General features: G+C 41.5%; 1 protein-coding gene and 1 long non-coding RNA gene across 2 annotated transcripts; one reads left to right on the forward strand and one right to left on the reverse strand.

Annotated features, from left to right (window-relative positions):
• On the reverse strand, positions 1-15635 carry fhdc1 (FH2 domain containing 1). The gene is made up of 11 exons (XM_034887570.1): positions 14877-15635; positions 13231-13292; positions 9641-9743; positions 9421-9506; positions 8503-8603; positions 7044-7114; positions 6044-6151; positions 5045-5115; positions 4089-4206; positions 3757-3921; positions 1-3251 (listed from the first exon to the last, which is right to left on the reverse strand). Exons 1-11 carry the CDS (start codon positions 15381-15383, stop codon positions 1077-1079), a joined length of 3567 nt encoding a protein of 1188 aa, XP_034743461.1. The 5' UTR covers positions 15384-15635; the 3' UTR covers positions 1-1076.
• On the forward strand, positions 6885-23824 carry LOC117954315. The gene is made up of 3 exons (XR_004658798.1): positions 6885-6894; positions 12198-12205; positions 23748-23824. It is a non-coding gene; the product is annotated as an uncharacterized LOC117954315 (long non-coding RNA).

A 23824-nucleotide genomic window follows, 5' to 3' on the forward strand; every position in this document is an offset into this window, starting at 1 on the left:
TGAATTATGATCAGTTATTGTTGCAATTTAACATTGTCAAGAGAGGTACAGGCCTGGAGAACATATTCGGTGACTACATTCACAGTAGAAACATTAGACCAGGCTGTCAAAACAATCATGTGACTGATGACTATGTCAGTGTTGTTTCAGACACGTTCAGTGCTTTTCTATCAAAGCATTAGCGTTGATCGGGTATTAGCCAACAGTATACAGGAAAAAGTTCCTACGTGCACATCTACTTCATGATACTATGGAGGAGTTCTAACACATCTACTACTGACATTTACATACACAAGGTACAACAGTTACCAGAGTTGGTATACACTGGCTTATAATCTTTGACTTATATATTGTAGTAATATGATTTATACCAGGGATTTGTAAAAAAAAAAGTGACATTGCAGCTTAAATTTATCAGATCTACATCTTCATCATGCAGAGCCAAATTAACATATCCTAATTTTTTTGCCAGTACAAGGCCACTGCGATCTTTCTGAGGTATCAAGCAAAAAAAATTAAATGGTGTGATGCTCTACAGTAGAACGTACCAAAAAAATATAAGACACCTTAACAGCAGCAAGTGTAGGTACAACAATTATTGTAACCCTGGATGAAACGGACACTGAAACTCAGTCTCAAATTGTCGGGAGCTACTTAGCAGCATCATATAGTCAGTAGTGTTCAACATCAACATCATCACAGACACAAGCATATACAGTAAATAGACAGCTAAGCAGGCAAAGAGGCTCCTGTGTAAAAACACCTATTTGCCATTTGTCAGTTTAGTTAATGCCCCCCCTAAAATAAAAAGGGAAATTGTTTGAACAATAGCAACAAAACAGGAACACGTGAAACAGTTCATTGCATCTTGCTCTTTGCAATTCATAAACCTGATACAGAATCAGTTGTGAGAGGGACCTTAGGGTGAGATAGCTTAAAATATCTTTCAGATTCCTGTCTTTTGCATGATATGAGAAGACAAGAATGCACAGTAGAAGGGGAAGAAGAGTGAATATCAATTTACATCGAAGTCTCTCCTATCTTCTTTTCTTTGTTAAGTTCCACTAGGTTTTGTTTCATTTCCAGCTTGGTTTAGCAACTCTGCTGGGCATCACCAAGTCTCTAGACTGGACAGACTTTTCAGAAAAGCTACTAGTCTTACGAACATCTTCACGTGTAGCAGGGGGTGGGGGAGTCTCACTTCGGTAGGCGCTGCGGCTGGTTGCTTTCACACTTTGAATCCGTCGCAGGTTTGTCCCTTGGGGACGCTCCTCACTAGTGTGAACTGTGGGCGACAACCTGTTCTGCTTCACCGGTGTTTGTCGACCTAGAAGCGAGGGGCTGCGTGACGGGGTGGAGGGGACAGATGGGGGGCCCAGATCCTTCCTGGACCTAGAAGTAAAAGCTACCGTGTTGCGGGCAAAGCTGGGGGTATCGGAGGTGTTTTTTGTGAGTGTGTTACAGCTGCTGTGCTCAGAGGAAGCTCCACCCTGAGCCTGAGCCTGAGCTTGGGCCTGTGCCAGGGCTCTCATGGTGGAGCGGCACATCTTCTCCTCAGGTGCAGGCTTGGGAATATTCCTCAGGGGTTTGGCGCTTGGCTTACTAATGGAAGCCTTTCTTGGGGCTAAGTCACGTGCCAATCTGGAGGCGCCGCCTGTGAGGCTACTTCCCCTCTGAGCTTTGGACTCATCCGGAGGCAGACTGGAGTGTCGAGGAGGTCTTGTGGTCTTCTCGCTCCTTCCTCTTGCTGGGGTGCTCTGGTCACGGCGTGCCTCTCCACCGTTGTGCTCCAAAGGTCTCTCTCCTTTCCTGCTACCTGTCCTCGTAAGCTTGCTGATAGGCACAACCTTCCGCATGCCTTGGCTCTCGCTGCTGGTCAGCGTTCGCACAGCGCGACTTACGCTGCACTTTGTCGCTTTGTTAGCTTTGGCCTTTGTATGCGTTGTTTTATTGCTGCTTCTCTGCGCATCTTTCTCCACACCTTGTTTCCCCTCAGCGGTGTCACAGCTCTCCGTATCCCACTCGTCTGTGGTCGCAGATGGGGTCATGGATGCTGCGTCCACAGATTTTGGCGCCAAAAGCTCATTGGTGGAAACGGACTGGTCCATGGGAGACATGGACTCCAAATTAGAGGAAAGGGAGCTTGAATCTAGCTGGCTCTCCTGATCGGATCTCTTGCAGTCAGTTGTTCTGAAATGAAGCCCCTCTTTTATTAGAGACAAGCTTTCCACCTCAGAGTAATCCGAGGTGACAGAGCAGTCCGTTTCTGTGCAGTCTAGTATATAAAACAATGGTTTCTTATTGGATACAGAGGTATCCAATGGGAGGGGGGTATCACAGGTTGTTGATGAAACTGTGCTGTTGTCCTCTTCTTCTTTCTCTGTCTCAGGAGAGAGCTCAGCATGTGGGGAATGATCTACTTCCCCTCGCCAGGCTGCTTTGGGATCTGCTCCTCTCTCTAAAATGTTATTATGCAGGAGGATGTCCAGATTTGTGGGAGGTGAGCGTCGCTCCTTTTCCAAATCAGTCACCACAACATCCCCCTGGTTGACAAAGTGCAGAGGATTACTGTTATTGTTTGGACTAGGTAGCTCAAAAGCTTGTGGACCTTGAACTAAAGTGTGCTTCTCCACACTAACATTCAAGTGGCTGGTAATTGTTGGGTTGGGAAGATTAGCGGGCTTCTGAAAGACAGATAAGGGACGAGGCACAGCGCTGCCTTCGGATACAGATGAGTATTGATTGTTGTTGTACGGCTCATTATCATTTAGCCCAGAGGAAGAAAACCTGGCCAATGGGCTCATAGGCTCCATTTCTGCATGTGGGGACTCCACCTGTCTGTCGCAACCCAACTCACGGTTGTTGTCCTGGACTAAGATCCAGGGGGTTGATCTGCGCTGCACGGTTCGGCCCGGCCGAGGTAGGCTGTTAAACTTGGAATAGTCAGTGGGGTTCCCAGTGCCTCCAAATAGCTCCAGGTATCCTTGGAGCTCTCGGTCTGCTACGGAGGTCATGGTGTGACGGTGGCGGCGGGCACTGGCGGAGCGTCCCATCGGGCTTTGCGGACTCTGAGACCTCTGCTGGAAGAAGTCGAGCAGGCCTTCCTTGGTGAGCATCCCCACGTCACTCTCGCTGCTGCTGCGACCAAATCCGCTGCTCGGATCAGCGGCCGACCAAGCAAAGCGCTTTTCCTCCAGCTCTCGCAGACGACGCAGTCTGGCTGCTTCCTTCAACTCGCGGTCCGCGTTGTCCTAAGAAAAAGAGAAAGTGTTTAGAGGCAGAAGAAAATAAATGAGAATAATATCAACTTGAACTGGAAAGAAATTAACATTTCAGGCATCTTTTTACTTTGAAAAATCACTCACTTCCCATTTATTTTAACATTGGTCTTGTATCATGCACAACTGCTCTCCTATTTTAGCGGACCGTGTTTGTTGATGCAATCCACACCCCTAGGACCACACAGCACAGTGCTTTGGTTTAGGTGGTTTGGGTAAGGGAAGTTTATGATCCTCTGCTGGAGCATCTGCCCCCGCCTCACAACACCAAATAAGCGGATGACGATGGATGTCATGGATAACTTGGTTTCTTTAAAACTTGTGTAATTGTCTCCTTGTGTTTCCTACCAGTCTGACTTCCTTTTTTTAGCGATGTTGATGTTGTCTCAGATCTCGGCAATTCGCTTATTGGGTTATTATTACCCAAGGGAATGAGGCCCACTTGTTAATCTACAATTATTCTTTCATGAAAACTGACCTTGACAGCTTTCTTAAACTTGTTGCAAAAGTCTTGAAAGATACGGAAGCACTCGTCCAGCTTAAACGTGTCCTTGTCTTCACACAAGAAGTCTATGAGCGCGTTCCCCTCTTTGCGCAGATCCAGCCTGCGTCTCTTTAGGTCCTGAAGGGTCTCAGCTGAACTCTGAGACATTGGGCACATACATGTTTTATTATTACACTTTAATGAGTGTCATTAGCTATAGCACTTGAGTCAGCAGTGCCAGTAATGTACAGTGGCCTGGACCCAACGTTCTGTATGTGTGTCTGTGTATATAACATATTATACAACCACTGCTGCTGCTGCTTCACCTGCAGAAAGGGCTCCAGCTGCTGCGTTAGCTCCCGGTCTCCTTGAACTTTCTCCTCCAGCGATTTAGTCCGAACATATAAGGAGGAATACTCCAACTCGATGTTTTCCACTGAGATTCTATATGAAAACATTACAGCAGACGGATTCAGATCAGGAAAATGTGTTTAGAAACCATTTTGATGATCACATCCATAATAATCATTTTGTCCACATAATACTGCTAAGCGTGACAGGACCTGACGGCATTATTTTGAATGCGCTGTCATCTGTTAAAGGTGGAAGATAGGATTGCTGTGAGAAATGCTTTCTAATATCCTGAGAGAGGGAGGGAGGGGTAATCTTGGCTCTCTGGTGCAGAAGCTGCACTGTCTCTACACAGAGATGACCTTGGGAAGCTGACAGAGCTCGACAGACAGCAGCATCACCTAGCGTTCTGAACAGGACTCTCAAACATGACTCTCAGAGTACTGAACAGATGTCTACTGTCAGATGTATGCCTAAGGAATGAGGCTGAATGTTGTTGTCCATTCAGCAATACAAAGCTATATAAAATGTTAAAACCTCAGTTTGATCAAATGGTTGTTTACACTTTTGGTCATTTACAGAACACAGAAATTAAACATGGAAGTACTACATAGTTAAAATTAATTTATGACTAGGTTATCAGATGCCACTGCGTTTGGAGTTATTGTGGCATATGAAGCTGGTACAGCCCTTTTCCTCACTCTTTCGGATTGTGATGGGTGCAGGACCAGTAGTACTGTCAGCGAATAACAGTTTTTTTAACCAATGCTACACCCAAATTGGGTTTGGTGAAACTGAACAACCTTTGGTGGAATAAAAGATTCCCTCTGGACTGCTTGATACTATAACTCCCAATTATACAGTCAAGATACAAGTGCATTGACAAATTAACGCCACGTTTTTTTAGGGTGGTACATGCTGAAAGGTTTACCTTGATGCACTCTGGACATCCTGAAGTTTCTCTGGAAACTTGAGCAGGTTCTCGTCTTTTTTCTTTGCCTCCTGTGTGGAGAGACACATCATACAATATATATCCAATTTGTTTGTTGCTGTACATGATGAAGTGGCACCATTGCAGTGTGAAGGACCACTCTCTGTTTGATTATGTAATTGCTTGGCTAGCCTCTCTTGGCTCTTTTCTGTTTCCTGTCACCATCTGCTCTTCAACCGCCCTCCTGTGGTCTGTTTACTCAAGCGCCACTGCCTTGAACAATTTATAACTAATAAATATTTATAAAACGAATTCCTTTTGCCTAAAAAGTGACTCCCTGTTATTGGACTGAAACATTTGCCTGTAAACACAGTAGACTAGAGGTTTGACTTAATGCAACCCAATAAGGAACCCAGCAACAAACAGAAGCCATGTGAAGCTTTCAACTTTTAATTGTATGCTGACATTGTGTCAGAGAAGTGTTGACAGTAGGCCTGCACAATTCAGGGAAAATATGAATAACAATTTTCTTTGCTTAGACTTGATATCCCGATTCTCTGCCACGATTGTTTTGACCATGACAAAACAAGACAAATTGGTAGTACCAAACATGGATTTTTTTTGGCACCTATAGCACAATGAGCATCACCACAGCCTGTACACATAGAGGCTTCAATGAAGAGAAGGGAGAGCATTGCAGAGCTTGGAAGCTCTTTAAAACCTATTTTATACGGCCTATGTTTAAAACTTACATAAGAAAGTGGTACAGTTTGTGATGCAGTTGGCTCATAAAATGAAATGAGAATCAAAGTTATTTAAAAATGTAATCTTGAACAGGGTGAATTGAGATCGCGATTTTATAACGATTAACCGTGCAGGCCTAGCTGACATGGTCATTTTTCTGATGCCCACTTTACTGTTTTGATTACATACAATACAATAGTGCATCTCCTAATGGTAATGCGTGCCTCACATTTTAAAGCTGAAACCTTCACTAACCATGGCAACAAAGTGCAGGAGGTTCATTCCGGGTTTGTTGGCCTTGGTGTCAGCCAATGAGAGGAGGGAAGACAGCTTGAAGCCCACAGCGTTGCCTGCGTAGCCGCCCTGTGAACCACAGAGAGACAGAAACATAGCAAGATGTTGCAAGATAAAGCTGGGGATATTCTATATTTGCCAAATTAACAAATCCCAATGAACTGATCTTCAAGTATAGCCTAAGCCTGGCATTATAAAAGGAATCGGTCGACATTTTAGGAAATATCACTCTTTTTTCTGTACACACTAAAGCTAGCGCAAGCTTAGCAGGGAGACAAGAGGCAGGGCAAACAACTAGCATGGCTCTGTCTAAAGTTAGAAAATCACCCTACCAACACCTCAACAAAATAAACTAGAGCACAACACGTTTTTCAGCTAACTCTCTCCTAGATCTAGCTTTATGACTAATGTACATATATTAAAGTTGCATCAATATTATTATCTAACTCCCTGCAAAGAAAGTGATTAAGCGTGTTTCCCAAAATGTTCAGCTATGTCTTTAAATATGAAGCTTCAACCAGGAGGTGGTAAGCTTAGCACAAAGGTCGCTTAAGAAATATTCCGACAAGCTTCTGTGAAGCAACAAACTGTTCATTTTAGGCGTCAGTTTTTGTGTCAATAAACAAACAAAATACAATGTGTTCATTTTGAAACTTTAGAGGTGCTGGCTGAACCATGCTAGTTGTTTCCTGCCTTCTTCCTAAACTAAGATAAAGATGCACTAACAATTGTCAAAAACAACATTGCCTAGCTGGTTAAGGAAATGACTTAGTCTTTTGTCTTTTAAATTAACCAATATATTTGTTTAATTTGTCCTCAGTAGGAATGAAAAGGCTTGAAGCGCTGTGTCACCTAAATAACTTTGTTATGAATTTTTGTTGTTGGAAATGGAAATGTATAAAATAATGACAGATATGAGACTGATGTTTATGCATTAAGTGAACAAAACCGATGCACTCACCGCATTCATGATGTTTCCAGCTTGCAGCACCAGATGCAGAATGGCATGAAGCTCCTCGCAGCTCATCAGCTCTATAGGATGAGATCAATATAACCTCAGTTAAGAGAACCCAGAGCAGATCACAGGAGCCCATTACACACTACTTCCCCTTCATGTACCAGCACCACCACACAGAACACTGTTCAGCAGTAAGAATGATATCTTACTTTATAGAAAGTTACCGGAAATGTATTTTTGTCATTTTAGACCAGCTGCCCCTATAGTCTTACAGTAAGGATAAACGCTTCATACTGTTGAAAGTTTCAAATAAATTGTGACACAAAAGTTCAACTTCCTTTGTCACCATGCAGTGTTTAACTGATGGCTATGCAATGCAGTGAAAAGGTCAGGGTACTGGAGAAGAGGGTTTAAGAACAATACAATAAACCAAAGAGTGGAAGACCGTGTGACTCAGCTAAAATGAAACAGGCACAACTGACGGTTGCAAAAAAAGCAACTTTTCATCGCCCTATCATTGGGTATACAGTACATTGTTTTGCCAAATGAAGCCTAGCAAAAGTTCCATCAGGAAGACTCCTTTTATACACTTATTCATTCCCAAATCTCTCTGTCTCTCTCTTTCTGGCTTCTACTCTGCGCCACAATCTCTCTTAGCCAATTGTATTGTTGCTGACAAACTGTTCTCCTCTCTGCTACAGTCAATTATTTATATAATTTCCGTACAAACTGATGCAACCCTCCTCAACCGCCAGTCTTTATCATATAGGAACTCCGTCCCCAGCCGCAAATCCTGAACTAATCACAGCATCACTACCCCCCTAAATATCCTAGGACAGGATGTTCTAAGCACCAAAGACTCTTCTCAAAACTCTATTTATTGTAATTGTTTACTCTAAATAAAGTCTCTCCTTAATAAAATGCCAGCAAAATAAGTGGCACTCCTATCAGCCTTAGCTGTACTTTGTGTTTACTGCTAATTTTGTTAGTATTCTAACGCAGTAAACATTATCTACCTATGTTATCTGCCATGTTGCCATGCTAATGTTAGCAGTTAGCCACAGTACCACAGTCCCTAAGTACAGCCTCACAGAGCCTCTAGCATTACTGCAGGCTATTTAAAACGGCACAACTTTCTGTTGCCGTCATTCTATAGCAAGACTGATAAAGGCTGACTATCAACTTTTGCTAAATTTTATGGCAAATGTCCTAATATAAATAATGTATTATTTATATATTTAGTCAACCAACAGTATATGAAGGACACAGCCTCGTCTTTCCTTTCTGTCCCCACATCAGCATATCTAGGTGACACATTTCTACTTCTTGTGCAGCACCCCTGACTGCTCAAATATCTGGGTCACCTGTCTGAGCACATGCAACTGTGCGTGTGTGTGTGTGTGTGTGTGTGTGTGTGTGTGTGTGTGTGTGTGTGTAGGCAGCAGAGTCTGTGTGTTAATACCTTTAGTGGCAACACGGACGACATCGATCTCGCGGCTCATTACAGCACAGGAAGGAAAGAATTCTTCGCGGAGGACTATGGCCTCAATCCGAAGCTCGAACCTGTCGGGGGACGGAGCAGAGAGCCGTTAAATGTGTGATCTGAGGGGAATCTCATTCTGTAGGTTGTGATGAGATGGAAATGGGAGTTGACAAAGCACTTTTCAAGGACTTGTTGAGGTTCTGCAGAGAAGCTTAGATGTTATTTTCACAGTGGAATGTTTCAGGATGGGGAAATAGGAGGGATTGTTGATTGTGCATAACTTGTTTTTAGGCCGAGTGGCAGTGGGAGATGATGAATGCACCTCCAGATAATCATAAGCCAGAAAAGTTACTTGATTTATTAGTAGCAAAGTATTTTGTTTTATACAGTCATTGTATTACTTCTCCACCATACCCCCAATAGTGATCTTCATTACAATAATCATACTTTAATGGGTAATCACCCAGTGTGGCAGAAAAGAACGCTTGGTAAAAAAAGACCAAAACTTATTTCATAAATGTGAAAACCTTTAGCCAAACTCACTATAAATAATATGAGAGACTCAAATATTTGCAGGTAGGGTAATTTTAAAACTTTGGGAAGAGAATGCAGCAGCAATTACCCAATCTTTGCTAAAACACTGGTGCATTACAGTTTAAATGGTCAGTTAATGTACATTTGTCCCAGATCAATGAATAGATGCAAACACAACACTTTTAAAAGAACACGTGTGAATGAGGAAAGCGGTTCACAGGAAAGTCCCCACTAAATGCAACTCTATCCTCACAAAATGATACAGTACAAAGCCTTTCTTCTTTCATTGACTGTCAAATTAGTGACTTCACATTCCCCTTTGACTGAAACTACACTATGTACACACCATTGAAATGGACTTACCGAGGCACCTGGATCAAGTGGAACATAAAGGAATCAACCAGTGTCAGCTTGTCTGGGTCTCCTTTAAACGCCTGAAGTTTCTTGATCTGTTGGGGGGGGGAATAGAGAGATGAAGCTCAGCAGGCTCCATTGTTTTCTATCTACATTCACTGTGTTTTATCATCAGTTTTGGTCTTTGATTCAAACACTAAAAGCCACAGAGACATTAATAAGCACAGACCTCCTCTGCGTCAGGCAGGAGCTTCAGTAGGTCTCTGAGCAGCTCTGCTCCATAAGTCTTTCCTTCTCCTTGTCGTATGTCTTCAACAATGGATCTGTTGGACCTGAAACACAAAACATTCATTTTAATATAATGTAATGATAAATAGCAAAGGTCCTGTATTTTAAAGCCAGCCCCCCCTAGTGTTTTTAAAGAGGCACTGTATTTCATTGCTCATTTCTTGATGGCATTCCCAGTTTAACACATACTCTTGATCATGTCTTCTTACACCCAAGTGTGTAGTACTGTAACACAATTCCCAATTACATCTCTGCTATAAAAAAGACTATTGTAAAGCCTTCATGGACAATATCCAGTAAGCTAACACCTTACAATATGATGTAACCCAGCACAGTAGTTCTGTCATAAATATCCCCTTATGAGGCTTTCACTACTCCTATATATTCAAATAAACGTTTATTGAACTTTTAAGGCCACAGTTAGAGTTGTAAACTGGAACAGAATGAAAACTTGTTTGTTACTATAAAAGAGCCTTGTGTGTGTGTGTGTGTGTGTGTGTGTGTTTTAGCTTAAATGTATGGATTGCTGCATGATTAAATCTGCTCTTTGAAATGGTGTTGTGAAAACTGACATAAAGATAAAGCATTTGTAAAGGGAGGGAGGTAGAGGATGAGATATTATTGTTCAAGCCAAATAAAACTGAGACTGTTGCCCTGCAAGGGGCATCAAACAGTCTCAGTTTTATTAAAAAAGCTCGGATAGACATACAACTATCTTGATTAAATGATAGAGTCCAAAAGCTGAGCAACAGTGCCAGAAAACATCTCCTTCTTTAACAAAAACTCGAAGCATTTGTTATGAAAACGTAACAAGAGGAATCAACTACAAGTTGCGCTGTGTGTGTAATGCTGAAGAATTAAAGCTAAACATCACTTTGTAAAAAGCTTTAGTTTTTTTCTCTTTCTGTAACTGTCTTCCTTATTTATTTACTTTTAAAGTATAGTATAAGTAACTATAGTCACATTGTGAAATCTGGGTGCATTAGACATGTATTTGTTGAGTATGGCGTTGTGTCCTGGTATTTTCTCCATAGCAACAGCAACTAAGGCTCATGAGTGTTGTATATTTAGAGCCATTCAACACAGCAAATGGACAGTGATGATAAGAGATTTCCCAGAAACTAGGTTAAAACAATTTAAACCGATGGCCACAACACAAACCTAAAGTATCAGTAAATTATCCAGGAGACACCTGTTTAAGGATATTGTTTAAAGAATAAATGGAAATTTACATTGGTAAAAATAAACCTACTTTGCAAATCCATTGTATGTATTTTCTGTTACACTAGAAGAGTGTCATGCTGAATTTGTGCCAAAATGTATTGAATGCCGAATGATGAAATTATATCGTAAACACTGGCTCAAAGCATTTATAAAACGGAAGTATGAGAGTGTGGAGGATCATATATAGGACAGAGGATAAATACATATTAGCTTAAAAGGCACTCACAAAAACAAAACACTATCTGTGATTAGGTCACTGCTCATACTGAGTGCAGTATGGCTGACAGTCAAATGTCATTAAAATACAGTGGGGAGCCATGCAAATACATTGTCAAGCAAAAAGATACGTAGCACACTTTTTGTACTCTGCTCCAGACAACTTAAAGTAACACAATACTGAGCCCAGTCAAACACATCTTAAGATAATCCTCAACCAACACATATGAAACAATGGAGAACTAAGAAAGTCAATTAAATAACTGACACATATTTTGACCCTAATCTCTCTCAGTTACAAAGGATTTTCATGTATTTTTTTCCTGTCAGGCACTAAAACCCAAAATGAAAGTGGGAATGTTTGTCAGTGCTTCCTGTCATATCTCCGAGACAACTGCGTAACCAGCTAAAACACACTGTAGTAAATGTGGTTCATGAAGTAAGATAACAACAGTTAAGTGTTCGGTTTAACTCCCTTTCTCCAGAGTCTCAAATTACATTGGGATCAAATATGTTTTCCTAAGTGTTCTTTGGCCATAGAGAAAACGGTGTGATCACAACCCTGCTCATGTTGTCCAAATAGCCTGCCAAATTGTACATACATTAACCACCATCCTTCCTCCTAGACACTTTGATTTTCATTACATTCTCCCACAGAAATATCAGGATTATACTGTATCTGCAGACAGGTGACAAATTAAGGAAAAACACAGATAAATCAGAGGAGAAACCACTTCACGTTCACCAACTCTCATCTAAAAAATAGCTTTGTGATATCAGAACGCACTGTTTTTTATGCAAGGCCACCCACCGTAGTGTAACAGTGCACCATTCTCCTGGATTCTTTCATCATATGTTTACAATCCATCTATACTGTTGTCATCCTGATTGCCCATACTGTCTTTTTATTCTATTGGTCTATTCTTTACAAACGACACTTCTGTTTACCTGGGAGAGGGATCTCTCCTCAGTTGCTCTTCCTGAGGTTTTCCTCACCCAAATCGAGATGTTATGGACAGAGGGTGTCGTATGCTGTACAGATTGGAATGCCTCTTGAGGAAAATTTGTCATATTGGGCTATGTAAATAAAATTGACTTGTTACAATCTCAAAAGATGTCTGCTTATGTTATCTTTGGCAACACTGATGGTGAAAAGCGCTAATTGCAGGTTTAGTTTTGGAAGTCACTTCCCAGAGATCTGAACAGTGTGACGTCAGTCAGTCAGTTGGCAGTTGAAGAGCGAGTCTGTTGCGTTAGCTCTACCTACCCCCTCTGGCGAAGCAACCGTTGCCGGGTGATGTAAAACACGTCACGTCACGAACAGTGGTACATCCTGAGAAATTGATAATGTGCACTCACTTTTACAATGACATTTTGGAGCTCAGACCGTCACCAAGTATACATCGATGAACTAGATGGTCACTCGGAGAGTGCAGACCTCCGCCAAAGTATGCCCTTTCTCACAATGTTAATTCAGTGCAAATTTTCCTAGGAACTAATTTGTCCGCTTATTAAGACACAAAATGAATGCAAAACAAATGCCCTTAATGTTAACAAAAGTGAAAAATAATCTGTGGATCTTCCCGGTATATCTGATATGCTCTCAAATTTATTGGATTTTTTCTTTAGCCCATGCTTCACCCTTCCCTAAGTTTTATGAACATTGGGCCAGTAGTTTTTCCTGTTATTCTGCTGACAAACAAACACAAAAACAACCAAATGGGCAAACTGAACTGAAGTCATTACCTCCTTGGCAGAGGTAATAAAGTGAGGACAAGTGATCGACAGAGTAAGCTGGATATTTAGGGAACAGCCAACCAACTGTACCTTGAATACTGTGTCTGTCTGTATGATGTGTCTATTGTTTGTTATAGTCATCAACTGACTCACAGAAAAGGACACAAAGCTACTAAAACACCAAATGAGGGAATTACAACTTCAGAGACTAAGAGAATATATAACAAGGAGCATCAAAGCTGTTCTGGAGGCTTACTAAGACATTTCCTCTTTCATGTTTGTGCTTTTATTTGCCATGTACTCCACTGAGCTCACAGCTCTTCCCTCAGGTAGTGAAGCAGGTGGAAGACTTACTTTTTGAACTGCTTCAGGAAAATGCCCACATTCATCCCTCTCTTGGAGTCAAGGATGCTGATCTGAAAACAGATGAAAGCAGTGATACATGAATGTCTGTAGTTTGGGTTAAGTACCCACAGCCCTCCCTTCTTCTAACAACTCATGGTTGTTGTTGTGTGTTACCTACAGAACAGGCCCCCACCACCACCCACAGTCGCCCTATGGGACTTCACACGTGGCTCACTTCTCCTTCATTAACAATGGCTTGTACTGCCTTCCTTTAACAGGTGACAGTACAGTATGTACATTTTTAAAAAGCCTTCCTCACAAGACCTAATTAGGTCTTGTCTTTCATTCAAACCACAGAAGTTTCTAATAGCAATTAGAAACTTCTGTGGTTTGAATGAAAGACGGTGAGTACAGGGGAGGTGGAGAAAAGCAAAGGTTTTTTTGTTTTTTTTAAACATTTAAATCAACTTCTTTATACCCAAAAATATAATGTATCTAGTGCTAAAATAATTATTTGAAAGAACAATAATTGGCAAAACAATATCCATCAACTGATTCCAACTTCTCCGGTTTAAAGATTTGCTGCTTTTCTGTTTAACATCATTAGAAATTGTATAAAATGGGTTTTGGACTGTTGTAATAATTATATATTGTGCCCATGTGACCATGATAATGACACAAGGTTTGGGACAATAGATTTCGAGGTGAGTTATTCTGGAACATGAGTCTTACTACGCCTCACGCAGGTTTTGCTTTACAGTTCACATGTTAATATACAGGAGTCCATAATGATGCAAGCATGCTGTTGTTCTGTTTATGAACAAAACTCATTTACTACAGTGAAAGAGGAGCTGTAACTGAGCATGGTAACCTAACTCGCCCCTGCAGGGATATCCTAATCCTGTATTCAGTGGGAGCGGGGTAGAGCTATGCACCCTAGCACTGTATGGTTATGAATCTGGGACTTTCTGATCCTGTCAGCGGTGTGTTTAGAATCTAAGGAAACCAGACCGTCTTGCACATGTTTCCAAAACCCAATGGCAGTAGACGTAGGAGTTTGTATCAGGACTCTGTATTTCTAAAGCTTGTGTATTTTTGGAAAGATTTGTAATTACAGCATCAGAAAATTAAACAAGAATATAGTCAAATAATCTAATATTTTTAATTTACAAATTTTAGATAATTTCAGTTGACAGAGCTTTATAAGGTAAGATTCAGGCCTGCATCTTTACTGTGACCGACTGCGTGCAAAATGTCTGGTTTATTCCCACTTCACCGAGCTATTAAGAGTCATTAAGACTTAATGCTGAGCAAAATTGTTTTTTTTAAATTTCTAATTTACTTTTCAAAATAAGTTTAAAAATACAAACCCTAAATCTGTAAAACACGTTCCTTGGGTTGAGTAAGTAAAAGGTTGGGGGGGAGGGGGGGGAAATCAGCACACAACACAAATAAGGACACTTTTGAATCCCATAATACTCTCTTTGGTCTAAATGAAATCCAGCAAATTATTTCCCAGACACGGGCCACTTTAACTTTAAGAGGATTGATCTATAATCAATGTGTCAGCACTCTTAACTCCACCATCACCTCTCTTCTGTGTTAAAAGAAACTTTTTTTCCAGTGTCGCAAGTGTCAGCATGTCAACCGCTCACCTCATCCTTGCTGCTCTCCTTGAAGGACCGAGACCTGGAGATATAAGTTGAGGTTCCAGCGGCCGACAGCGCCCTGCGTACACCCGTCGCTGCCTCCTCCTGCTGCCCAAACAGCTCCTCCACGGAGCGAACATCGATCTGGTACTGCTGCTGCCGCACCACCAGCGTCCAGATGTTGGGCTTCCCGCGCACCTTCTCCTCCGGTATCGGCTTCCAGAAGAAGCTGCGGACGCGGCGCTTTTTCTTGACATTGTGGCTGGTGGACGTGGTCTCCGGGGGTGGGGGGGGCGGGGGTGCACCCGGAGGTGGGGGCGGCAGGGGGGGAGGTGGGGGAGCTTCATGCTTGGGGGTGTCAGGGGCATCACCGAGGGAAGGCAGGGTGGCGTGAGTGTGTCCAGACATAGAGGATGGGTCAGAGGTGGTGATGGAGGAAGTGGTGCCGCTGCTGCACTCGCTGCTGCAGCTTTTCGGCTCATTGGTTGAGGATGGACAACTCATAACAAGCATTACAGGGATAATCAGCAGGCATATGGACTCTAAGCTGCGAGAGTGCACAAATTGAAGATATCTGATCAGTATTTCCACTTCAAAAATATTTCAATGCTAGAAGAAGCTAGGCGTCCCTTCATCTGGCCACAATGAAGGGAGCACGTCCTTTGATTCCGTCCATCTCCATCACTCAGCTGGTCGTCCATCGTGCTGAGCCGGGCCTTTGAAGGTTACCTCCCAGAGGGAGAGGACGGGCAGCGGTGATGGCCATAGACCTTCGAGAGCAACAAAAACAACATGGGACAGGATTATACAGAGGTAGTCATGCGTCACGTGTCGTCACGGACAAAAAGGAATTGAAGGGAAATTAAGGGGTGCGACACATCAAAAGAGAAGGGGTTCCCAGTCAAAGGGGCTCACAATTAGGGAAATGGCAAATCCGATTTTTTTCTGTTTTTGAAGGGCTTTGAAGTCAGGCTCTGGGGTGTGTAATGGTCAGAGACATTACACCCACAGCTTAGCTTCTGTTACGCAGTTTGGTATCATTTTCATTCTAAAGCAGTTCTCATGTAGCAAGACACTAAGAAAGATAAAGTTGTTGCAGGTTATAAAAACTAGTCTCATTTCACAATGTCATGTGTTATGTAGTGGTAGAGATTCTCTATGGACACTCATTTGGCCTCATGAGAAAGGTGAATTTGTCAAATAAATAAATAGGTTATTTGTCTGATGGTCTGTTTACCTCCTTCTGGCTGCCAACACTTCATTGTTAATCTAATTAATTCTGTTCATTTACTTTTCTAGGGACAGTAGGCCTATACTCTGAACTCCGGTTAAAATCAACCATTAGTCAAATTCAATCAGGCACACTTCCTGATTTTAATCAGAGGAACAGATAATGGTGGCCAATCAGCATCAAGAACTGACTGTAGTTTCATGGAAAACAACTGGCGGTCTCTGATGTATTCAGATCAACATCACCTGTTGCCATAGGGAAGAGGCTGTCGTGTAACGCAATTAACAAAACAACACCAGAAAAGAAGTTGTGATTGGGCAAAGTTGTCTTTAAATTGCAAGGTCACCCTGGAAAAGAACGTAACAGCAAATCCAACAAAGTAACTGAAGAAGATACAAACAGCACATTTTACTGGATAGAAAAAATAGCTTGACCCTTATATTGTCTTCACTTTTGGGACCCTCTGGTATCCTTTGGGTCAAATTGACCCGTGACTATTTGGGGTTTAAAAAAAAAATCTGAAATAAAATTTTACTTCATAATCTATTCAGTTAATATTTAAACTGGCTTATGCCTGGCTGGGAAGACCTTATATTCACTCAAATGCAGTAATTTTAAGGGAAAAGTGGGCCTCTGGGTAGCTCACCTGGTAGAGTGTGTGCCAATGTACAGAGGCTCAGTCCTCAACGCAGCGGCCGCGAGTTCCGTTCCGACCTGCAGCCCTTTGCTGAACGTCATTCCCCCTTTCTCTCCCTTTTCATGTCTAAGTTGTCCTTGTCCTATCACATTTTCCACAATTCCAGCTTCTCATTTGTGAGGATTTGCTGCTTTTCTTAGTCTTACATGAGAGTAAATGAAAGATGTTCGGATTTTGACATTTGATGACATCGCTGTAGGCTTTCGAAAATTGTGTTGGGCATTTTTCAGTTTTTTGTTACATTTTGTAAACCAAACAAATAAATATTTATTTATTGAAGAATTATTAAACATATACCGTATAAATCATTAGTTACAGCCTTAAAATATTAACATTGATCTAACATTGGCACCACAAATCCAACTTTAATTATATTAAATTACACAGAAAAGAAGAAACTAGTGCAAATACCCCTTAACATGAAATTGAGTTTTGCTCTCTGATTATATATTATACATACAGTCAATTAATATAAAGCAATATAAAGTAGTGGCTACTGGGAAGCATAGTAATATTTGATTTACTTTAATTGTAAGACCAAGAAAAGCAGAAAATTATCACATTTGAGAATCAGTTAAAAAATAACTATAATAATAACTTAAACAAACTAACAAATCAGCGTAGTTGTGTAGATCCCAAACTACTACTACTAAATAAGTGTGGGAAAACCCAACAAGTCTCTCTCAGTCTCTCTCTCTCTCAGTCTCTCTCTCTCTAACTGGTTCTGTTTCAGGACAACACATCACTCACGGCTACAGTTGACATGGCTACAGTGATCTGATACTCTTCATGGCCTACACAAAGAAATGAATGGGGCTTCTGACAAAAAACAGGAGATAGATCAAAGAGAAGCTGGTAGATGGGGTAATAATTGCCTTCAGCACCTTAAGGAAAAATTTATTTGGCCGTTTTTTTTCTCTTTTGCACGTGTTCACGTAAAAATAATAAACGCTTGGTATTAAACACTGTATCAGTGGCCACCTTCTGGTGATTTATAGAATCAACTCTCTGCCTCTAATACAATTTAGTAACATTTTAGTGGTAATCCCATTAGTTGGCAGCCCTTTCCACCTGATACCCAGAGATTATGATTATTTTATCAAGAACACGTCACACATGGCCTCATGTTGCCAACATCAGCCTGCAAGCTCCGGTTCTCAGAGCTGGACCACACTGTCACTCATGTCTAATTCATAAGACAGTGAGAACATCTGACCTCACACCGAGTCATCTCCTTCTGTGGTGCTAAAAACGTGGCTACAATAGCAGATGGAGAAAACTTGGGAGCAAAAGAGTTAAATTGTCTCCCGCCTTTTGCTGCTGTTATCTCTCTTTACCCTTTATAACATTTTGAAAATACACTTACAGTATTTGGGGTTACTAAAATAAAGTCCACAAAATCCCTCCACCTGACCAAGAAATGGCACAAGTGTGATTTTAAAGCTTTGGTTTTTCTACAGGAAAATATTACGATATTATGTCATGCATTTAAAAGGTGCTGCTAGGCAAAAGGAAGAGCAAAGCTAGCTCAGTCTTACAGGATTCATGATAAGCTAAGTTAATCATCATAGCTCTAGCTTCATATTAGATGTACAGAGTGGTATTAAGCCTGTCATCCAACTCTCAGCAAAGAAAGCAAATTAGCTTATTTATATTTCCAAAATGTCCAACTATTTCTTTCAATATGAAGCCAAGAGACGGTTAGCTGGCATAGTATAAATGGGGAAAAATAGTTAAAAATAGTCCAGAGAGCTCCAGTAAAAACCAAAAGTTGTTTATTTTATTTTTCAGTTTTTATATGAATGAAAAAAACAAAATATAACTTTTACCAAGAAAGTGAATGAGTGTCTTTTCATGTTATGTTAAACTAAACACACACTGCAAAAACAGCCTGCAGTTGTCCCGTCAGTTGCTACATTTGACCATTGTGCTAATGTGCTTAAGCTCCAGGTACAATAATCCTGCCTCTCTAAAGAAATCTGCTCTGTGACAGTGATTGGTTTGTCGGGTTTCACATTAAGTCAATTATATTTCAACCAACCAACAATGCTGTAACTGACATCCTTTGTCTCAGATGATTTACAGAGGAAACACCTGTCAGTAACACTATACAGAGATCACTGAGGGAGAGAAGAGCAGTCTGTGTGTCCACATTCCTTACATCCACCTGCTGCCATGAATCCGATTGTGATAGATTGTGGGGCTTCACCTTAAGGTCCACCTGTTGTCAACCCCGAAGGTATTGAAGGCATCAGTCTTTACTGGTAACAAGGAAAACCCCAACCCCTGTCATTAGTCTTTGCCAGGTAACACAGCCCAGATCAACAGGTCAAAGTAAACAGTAAATATCCACGACGTTCCACTTCCCGGAACTATGGTTAACAGCTCCTCAGATCTCTGCAGGGTAAATCCAGACAGCTAGCTAAGCTATCTGTCCAATCTGTGTTTTCTAATGCACAACTAAAACAACTTTTTAACGTATAGGTTCCTTCCCAAGGCGATTTTGCAGCTGCACCGTGGATCTGCTTGGCGCTTAGCCCACCCATGACAATTGTGAATGGCTAAAAGAAATGCCAATAAACCAGAGCATGTTTTTCTCCCATCCCAGAATGCTGTGTGGACTAGCCAGACCCTTCTCCGCAGCGATTTGGAAGTAAGTCTGGCAATACGAGACTAAAGTTAACACAAATGTGTATGGTCTATTACAACAGTGATTTCCCAAGAAATCGCATGATCAATCTGAGGTAGAGGTTCTGGTCACTTGAGTCCTGGTAAATGAAACCCCACTCACCCAGGACCCGAGTTGGGCCAAATGAAAAATAATATTCGTACTAAGTCTGTCTGTTTAGGAACCATTTCCAATGACATGGGCCTCTTGTCTGTTTGTCAGTTAGGACTGCAACTATTTTCATTATTGACTAATCTACTGATTCTCTATCTCTCTAAAGTCTCAACAAGTTACAACGGTGGTGTTTTGTGTACCAACAACAGTCCAAAACCCAAGGATTTCTAGTTTACCATCATAACAGAGTAAGAATAACAATGACATTTAAGAAGTTGAAACCAATACATTTTTGCAATTTCAGCTTATAAAAGAAATTGTTCAACAAATGGTGACAGATTGTGTGAATCCCATGCTATGGCTTTTACAGTAACCAGATCTTGATCCATTGGGACACCTACGTGAGATCTTAGACTGAGGGGTCCAAAAGCACCAAATAAGGGAATATCTTGAATGGTGTTCATCTCTCCAGCAGAGGTCAAAAGTCATTCTGCAAAACTGAAAAAGAATTTCAAACCGGAGGTAACTGTCAACGAGAAACCAGGGGGCCACCGAGTCATAAACAAATAAACCTAATCTCAATCACAAGTGTGTAATGCTGAAGGTCAAGGCGCCAGCGGCTGCTATAATAATCTCCTGTTGCTTACTTCCAGTTCAATTTCCTAAGGGTCAGTGAACACCCTTTAGAGCTGAGGTCTTTCATTGACACCGTAGGGGCAAAGAGGTGCTTTCACAAGGAATTTGGTCCTGCTCTATCATCATTACCATGGGAACGCTCGTTAGTAGGGAGACTGTTTTTGATCCCTTTTGACCACCTTGATCTCTACTTGTCCAAACAGTGGTGAGGGGGCCGCCACAACAGGATTTTATTGGCACTAATAGCATTTTTCCATTACATGGTACTTGCTTGACTTGCCTTGACTCTACTTTTTTGGTTTTCTATTATGAAAAAAAGGTTCCTGGTCCCTGCTAACAGGTACTGTTTTTAGTATCCCATCCAGCAAGGTTCCAAGCAAGCTGAGGCGATGCCAAAAGGTGACGTGAAAACCCCGACTACTGATTGGACAGAGAGAATTTTTACTAATCACTGCGTCATCATTGCTAGAGACAGACACGGGGTGTCCAAAGCCACCATTTTTAGATAGTTTAGCCAGCGGTATTTTCCTTTTTGCTGCCTCCAGCTTCTCAAAAACAACACACCTTTGATGTTCTGTGTTTGCGTTGCATTAAGCCCCTGACACACATACCAGATGGCCGACCCTCGTCAGAAAAGGCAGTGGGACTGATCAGATTCCGCGAGTTGGTCCGGTGGTTCATTTTGAAGATCGACGGCCCCTCCGGACCACTCCGGACGGACAACGACACAGAACACACCATACAGACTCTTCGTGGGAGTGTGAAAATCCTAGCTGTCTTTCTGCCATCATTGGAGTCCATATCACTACAATCCCTTTCCCCCCCACAAATGTCCTGGCCCGGTTTGTAGCTCCCACTGCACCTAACTGTACAAGAGTTATAAGCAAATATGCACACACTGTTTGCGTTTTACCACTTGGATTGTGTGTTCCTGTATCATTCACCAGCTCAGTATGTTTCTGGGACTCCCTGGATAAAAAGGACCATATGTCCACTTGGGATCTTTATTCATAGTGCTGGCTTATCTCTCTGATTTCCACGTCCTGTTTACAATAGAGAGGACACACAACAGACCGAGTTGAGCATATTCTCTCAGCAACAAAACACACACACACACACACACACACACACACACACACACACACACACACACACACCCCCGCTACAGCTGCCCAGATACCAAAGACAAAGGGATTGTGTTGCCCAAGAAGGTCTTTTCATGCACAGAGAATATGAAATGACATCTTTTAGGTGCGTCTAGCAAACAGAGCTAAACGTTTACAGTATAGCGGTTCTAGGTAACAGAGAGAGAGGGACTGCAGTTCATCCTTCAGATGGAGCAGAAGGTGACAGACTGCAGCAGGAATCAGGAATGTACATCAAGCCATACAAATCTGGTCTGTTGCAAACATCGCATTAATCTTGCAGCATCTTCCTCGGACAAAATGTGCCTTAGACAAATACAACACAACACTTCTATGTAAAATCTTTCACAACTCTACATAAATTGCTCTTCTAACAGCATGTTATTCAGGCAAAATGTGCTTAAGTAACAAACTAAATATCAAATGTCTGGTAAACTGCAAGTAGTTTATCACCTTGTGCCACTGGTTGTGTAAGGCACCACAATACCTTACCAAAACAACAGAAACAAAGCAGTCTAATTAGGAAACACTGTATACAAGGAGCCTATTATTCAGTAAATCCTGGACTTATGAAAGATTTTTAAAGATTTAGCGCTTGGTACAGTTATGTCTGTATTTTCTGAGTGAACCCTGGCAGAACCTGACTGAGTAAATTATTCACATCCTCATAAATAAAGTAACCCCTCTCCTAACCCAACTGCTGCTGTCCTGAGCAGATAGCGACTCAACGGTGCTGACCCAGAGGCAAGTCACCTGTGTACATTCATGGCTTAGTGAAATATTTATAATGCAGGAAGCAACATGTTGTTGAAGGGCAAAAGAAATATGACTTCTGGGTCTTTGTTTCTATAAAGAAATAGGCTTTCTGCAGGGTTCAGCACATTAAATAAAGTACAATGTAATGTAATGTAAAAAGATTTACTAAGTGCATGTATGACCTTCATAGACATTAATATCACAGCAATATAATTCATAATAACATTATTCATTGAACAACCTGGACCTGCAACAGAAAATGGAAGGAAGAATGGATGGTTGGATGAATTAACCAAACTCATAACTTAAGTTAATTTAAGGTGCACATATTTTACAGAAAGTCAGATGTGTGGAATAGCACTGAGGGCTTTTTACTCAAATCCCATACAAAAACCTTTAAAAAAGGATATTTAGACCTTTAAGATTGAAATGTAAGACTTTTGAGTTGTAGAGTAAATTTTTCACAGCCTGCAGACTGACCCTGCAGATATTTGACACAAAACTGAATGAGCTCTTTCATCTTTGAGGGATAGAGGAGTTAAAACACTCAAGCTTTCAACCTTGCTCTCTTGACACAATGCGATAAAGATTTAGATTCCAGTCTCCAGATGAGAAAATACATCAACGAACATGTCAGTCCCCTATCTAAAGGCTGTCAGCTCAGGTAATCCTCATCATTTCCTCTAGTCACTCCAAGCAGTCTGCTTTGCTTTCAACTTGTGTTTGAAAGGTTGTCAGAGTACAAGGTGCTGCTCCTCTCACCCCCCCCCCCCCCCCTTTCTTTTAACCATCCCTTATTTAATCCATGATCAAAGCCATTTTTTAGGACCACTACCAGGTAATTCTGAAAACCGTGCTGTGTGTGACGTGTAACTTCAAAATAACGTTGCAGAAGGAGTTAGGTTACATCTAAAAATGTAGGCTGACCAGTCTGCAGCACATTCAGGCCAACAACCTCAAAATAATAATACAGTAGGCTCTGCATGGGGGATTAACCTGACTCCAACGAAACCGAACATTTTCTCCACTCTCAAATCTGCAAAATTGGTGTTAAGGGGATTATTACATGGTGTTCCTGAAAAACTTGCTAATGAGGTCAAGGTACAGTACTTAGCACCTCATGCCATGTGAAACTAAACCTACAATATTGACAAACTGGCACTTTTCATCACAGGTTTATCTGCTAAATGTCAGCAGAGCATGCAGTCTGTCTTGCTTGTTGCTGATTTAACAGAATCTAGCTATAAGGACTAAATAGGAAAACAGCTCCTTAAAAAGTAACATGCAAACAGCATCTTTTTAAAGTCTGCAGTGAGCTGTCCTCTTGAAAAAAACAATTGAGGTCCTGCCCGGTCTTCAGCTTGGCAATTAAATCCACCTGAAAACTGTCCCTGATGTTCCTCTGCAAAATTAGCCCACAATTCACAAACGGTACTATAAATAGACCGCAATCTCCCTTCCATCTCTCTATGCATAAAAGTCCTATTCCGTGTGAGAGGAAAGTTGAATTTTGGAGGCATAGGCGTAATTTACAGGGGGGGGGGGGGATAGGGGAGACAACCCCACAATAATCAAAACGGGCTAGTGTAACCCCCCCCCAAAAAAAATCTAAATGAATGTAAAAGTGGAGACCTTCGGGGCGCCCTGGTAGCTCACCTGGTTGAGCGTGAGCCCCATGTACTAAGGCTCAGTCCTAACCATGGTGGC

The sequence above is a fragment of the Etheostoma cragini genome, chromosome 2 (genome assembly GCF_013103735.1).
Source record: "Etheostoma cragini isolate CJK2018 chromosome 2, CSU_Ecrag_1.0, whole genome shotgun sequence".
Lineage (NCBI taxonomy): Eukaryota > Metazoa > Chordata > Actinopteri > Perciformes > Percidae > Etheostoma > Etheostoma cragini.

Bases quoted from the DNA above. Each gene is read 5' to 3' on its own strand.
- fhdc1 (XM_034887570.1), bottom strand. From the start codon at position 15,383: ATGCTTGTTATGAGTTGTCCATCCTCAACCAATGAGCCGAAAAGCTGC. The intron at 13,293-14,876 runs GTGAGCGGTTGA...ATCTGTTTTCAG, and splicing joins AGGAGAGCAGCAAGGATGAG to ATCAGCATCCTTGACTCCAA. The intron at 6,152-7,043 runs GTGAGTGCATCG...TGTGGTTCACAG, and splicing joins CTGGAAACATCATGAATGCG to GGCGGCTACGCAGGCAACGC.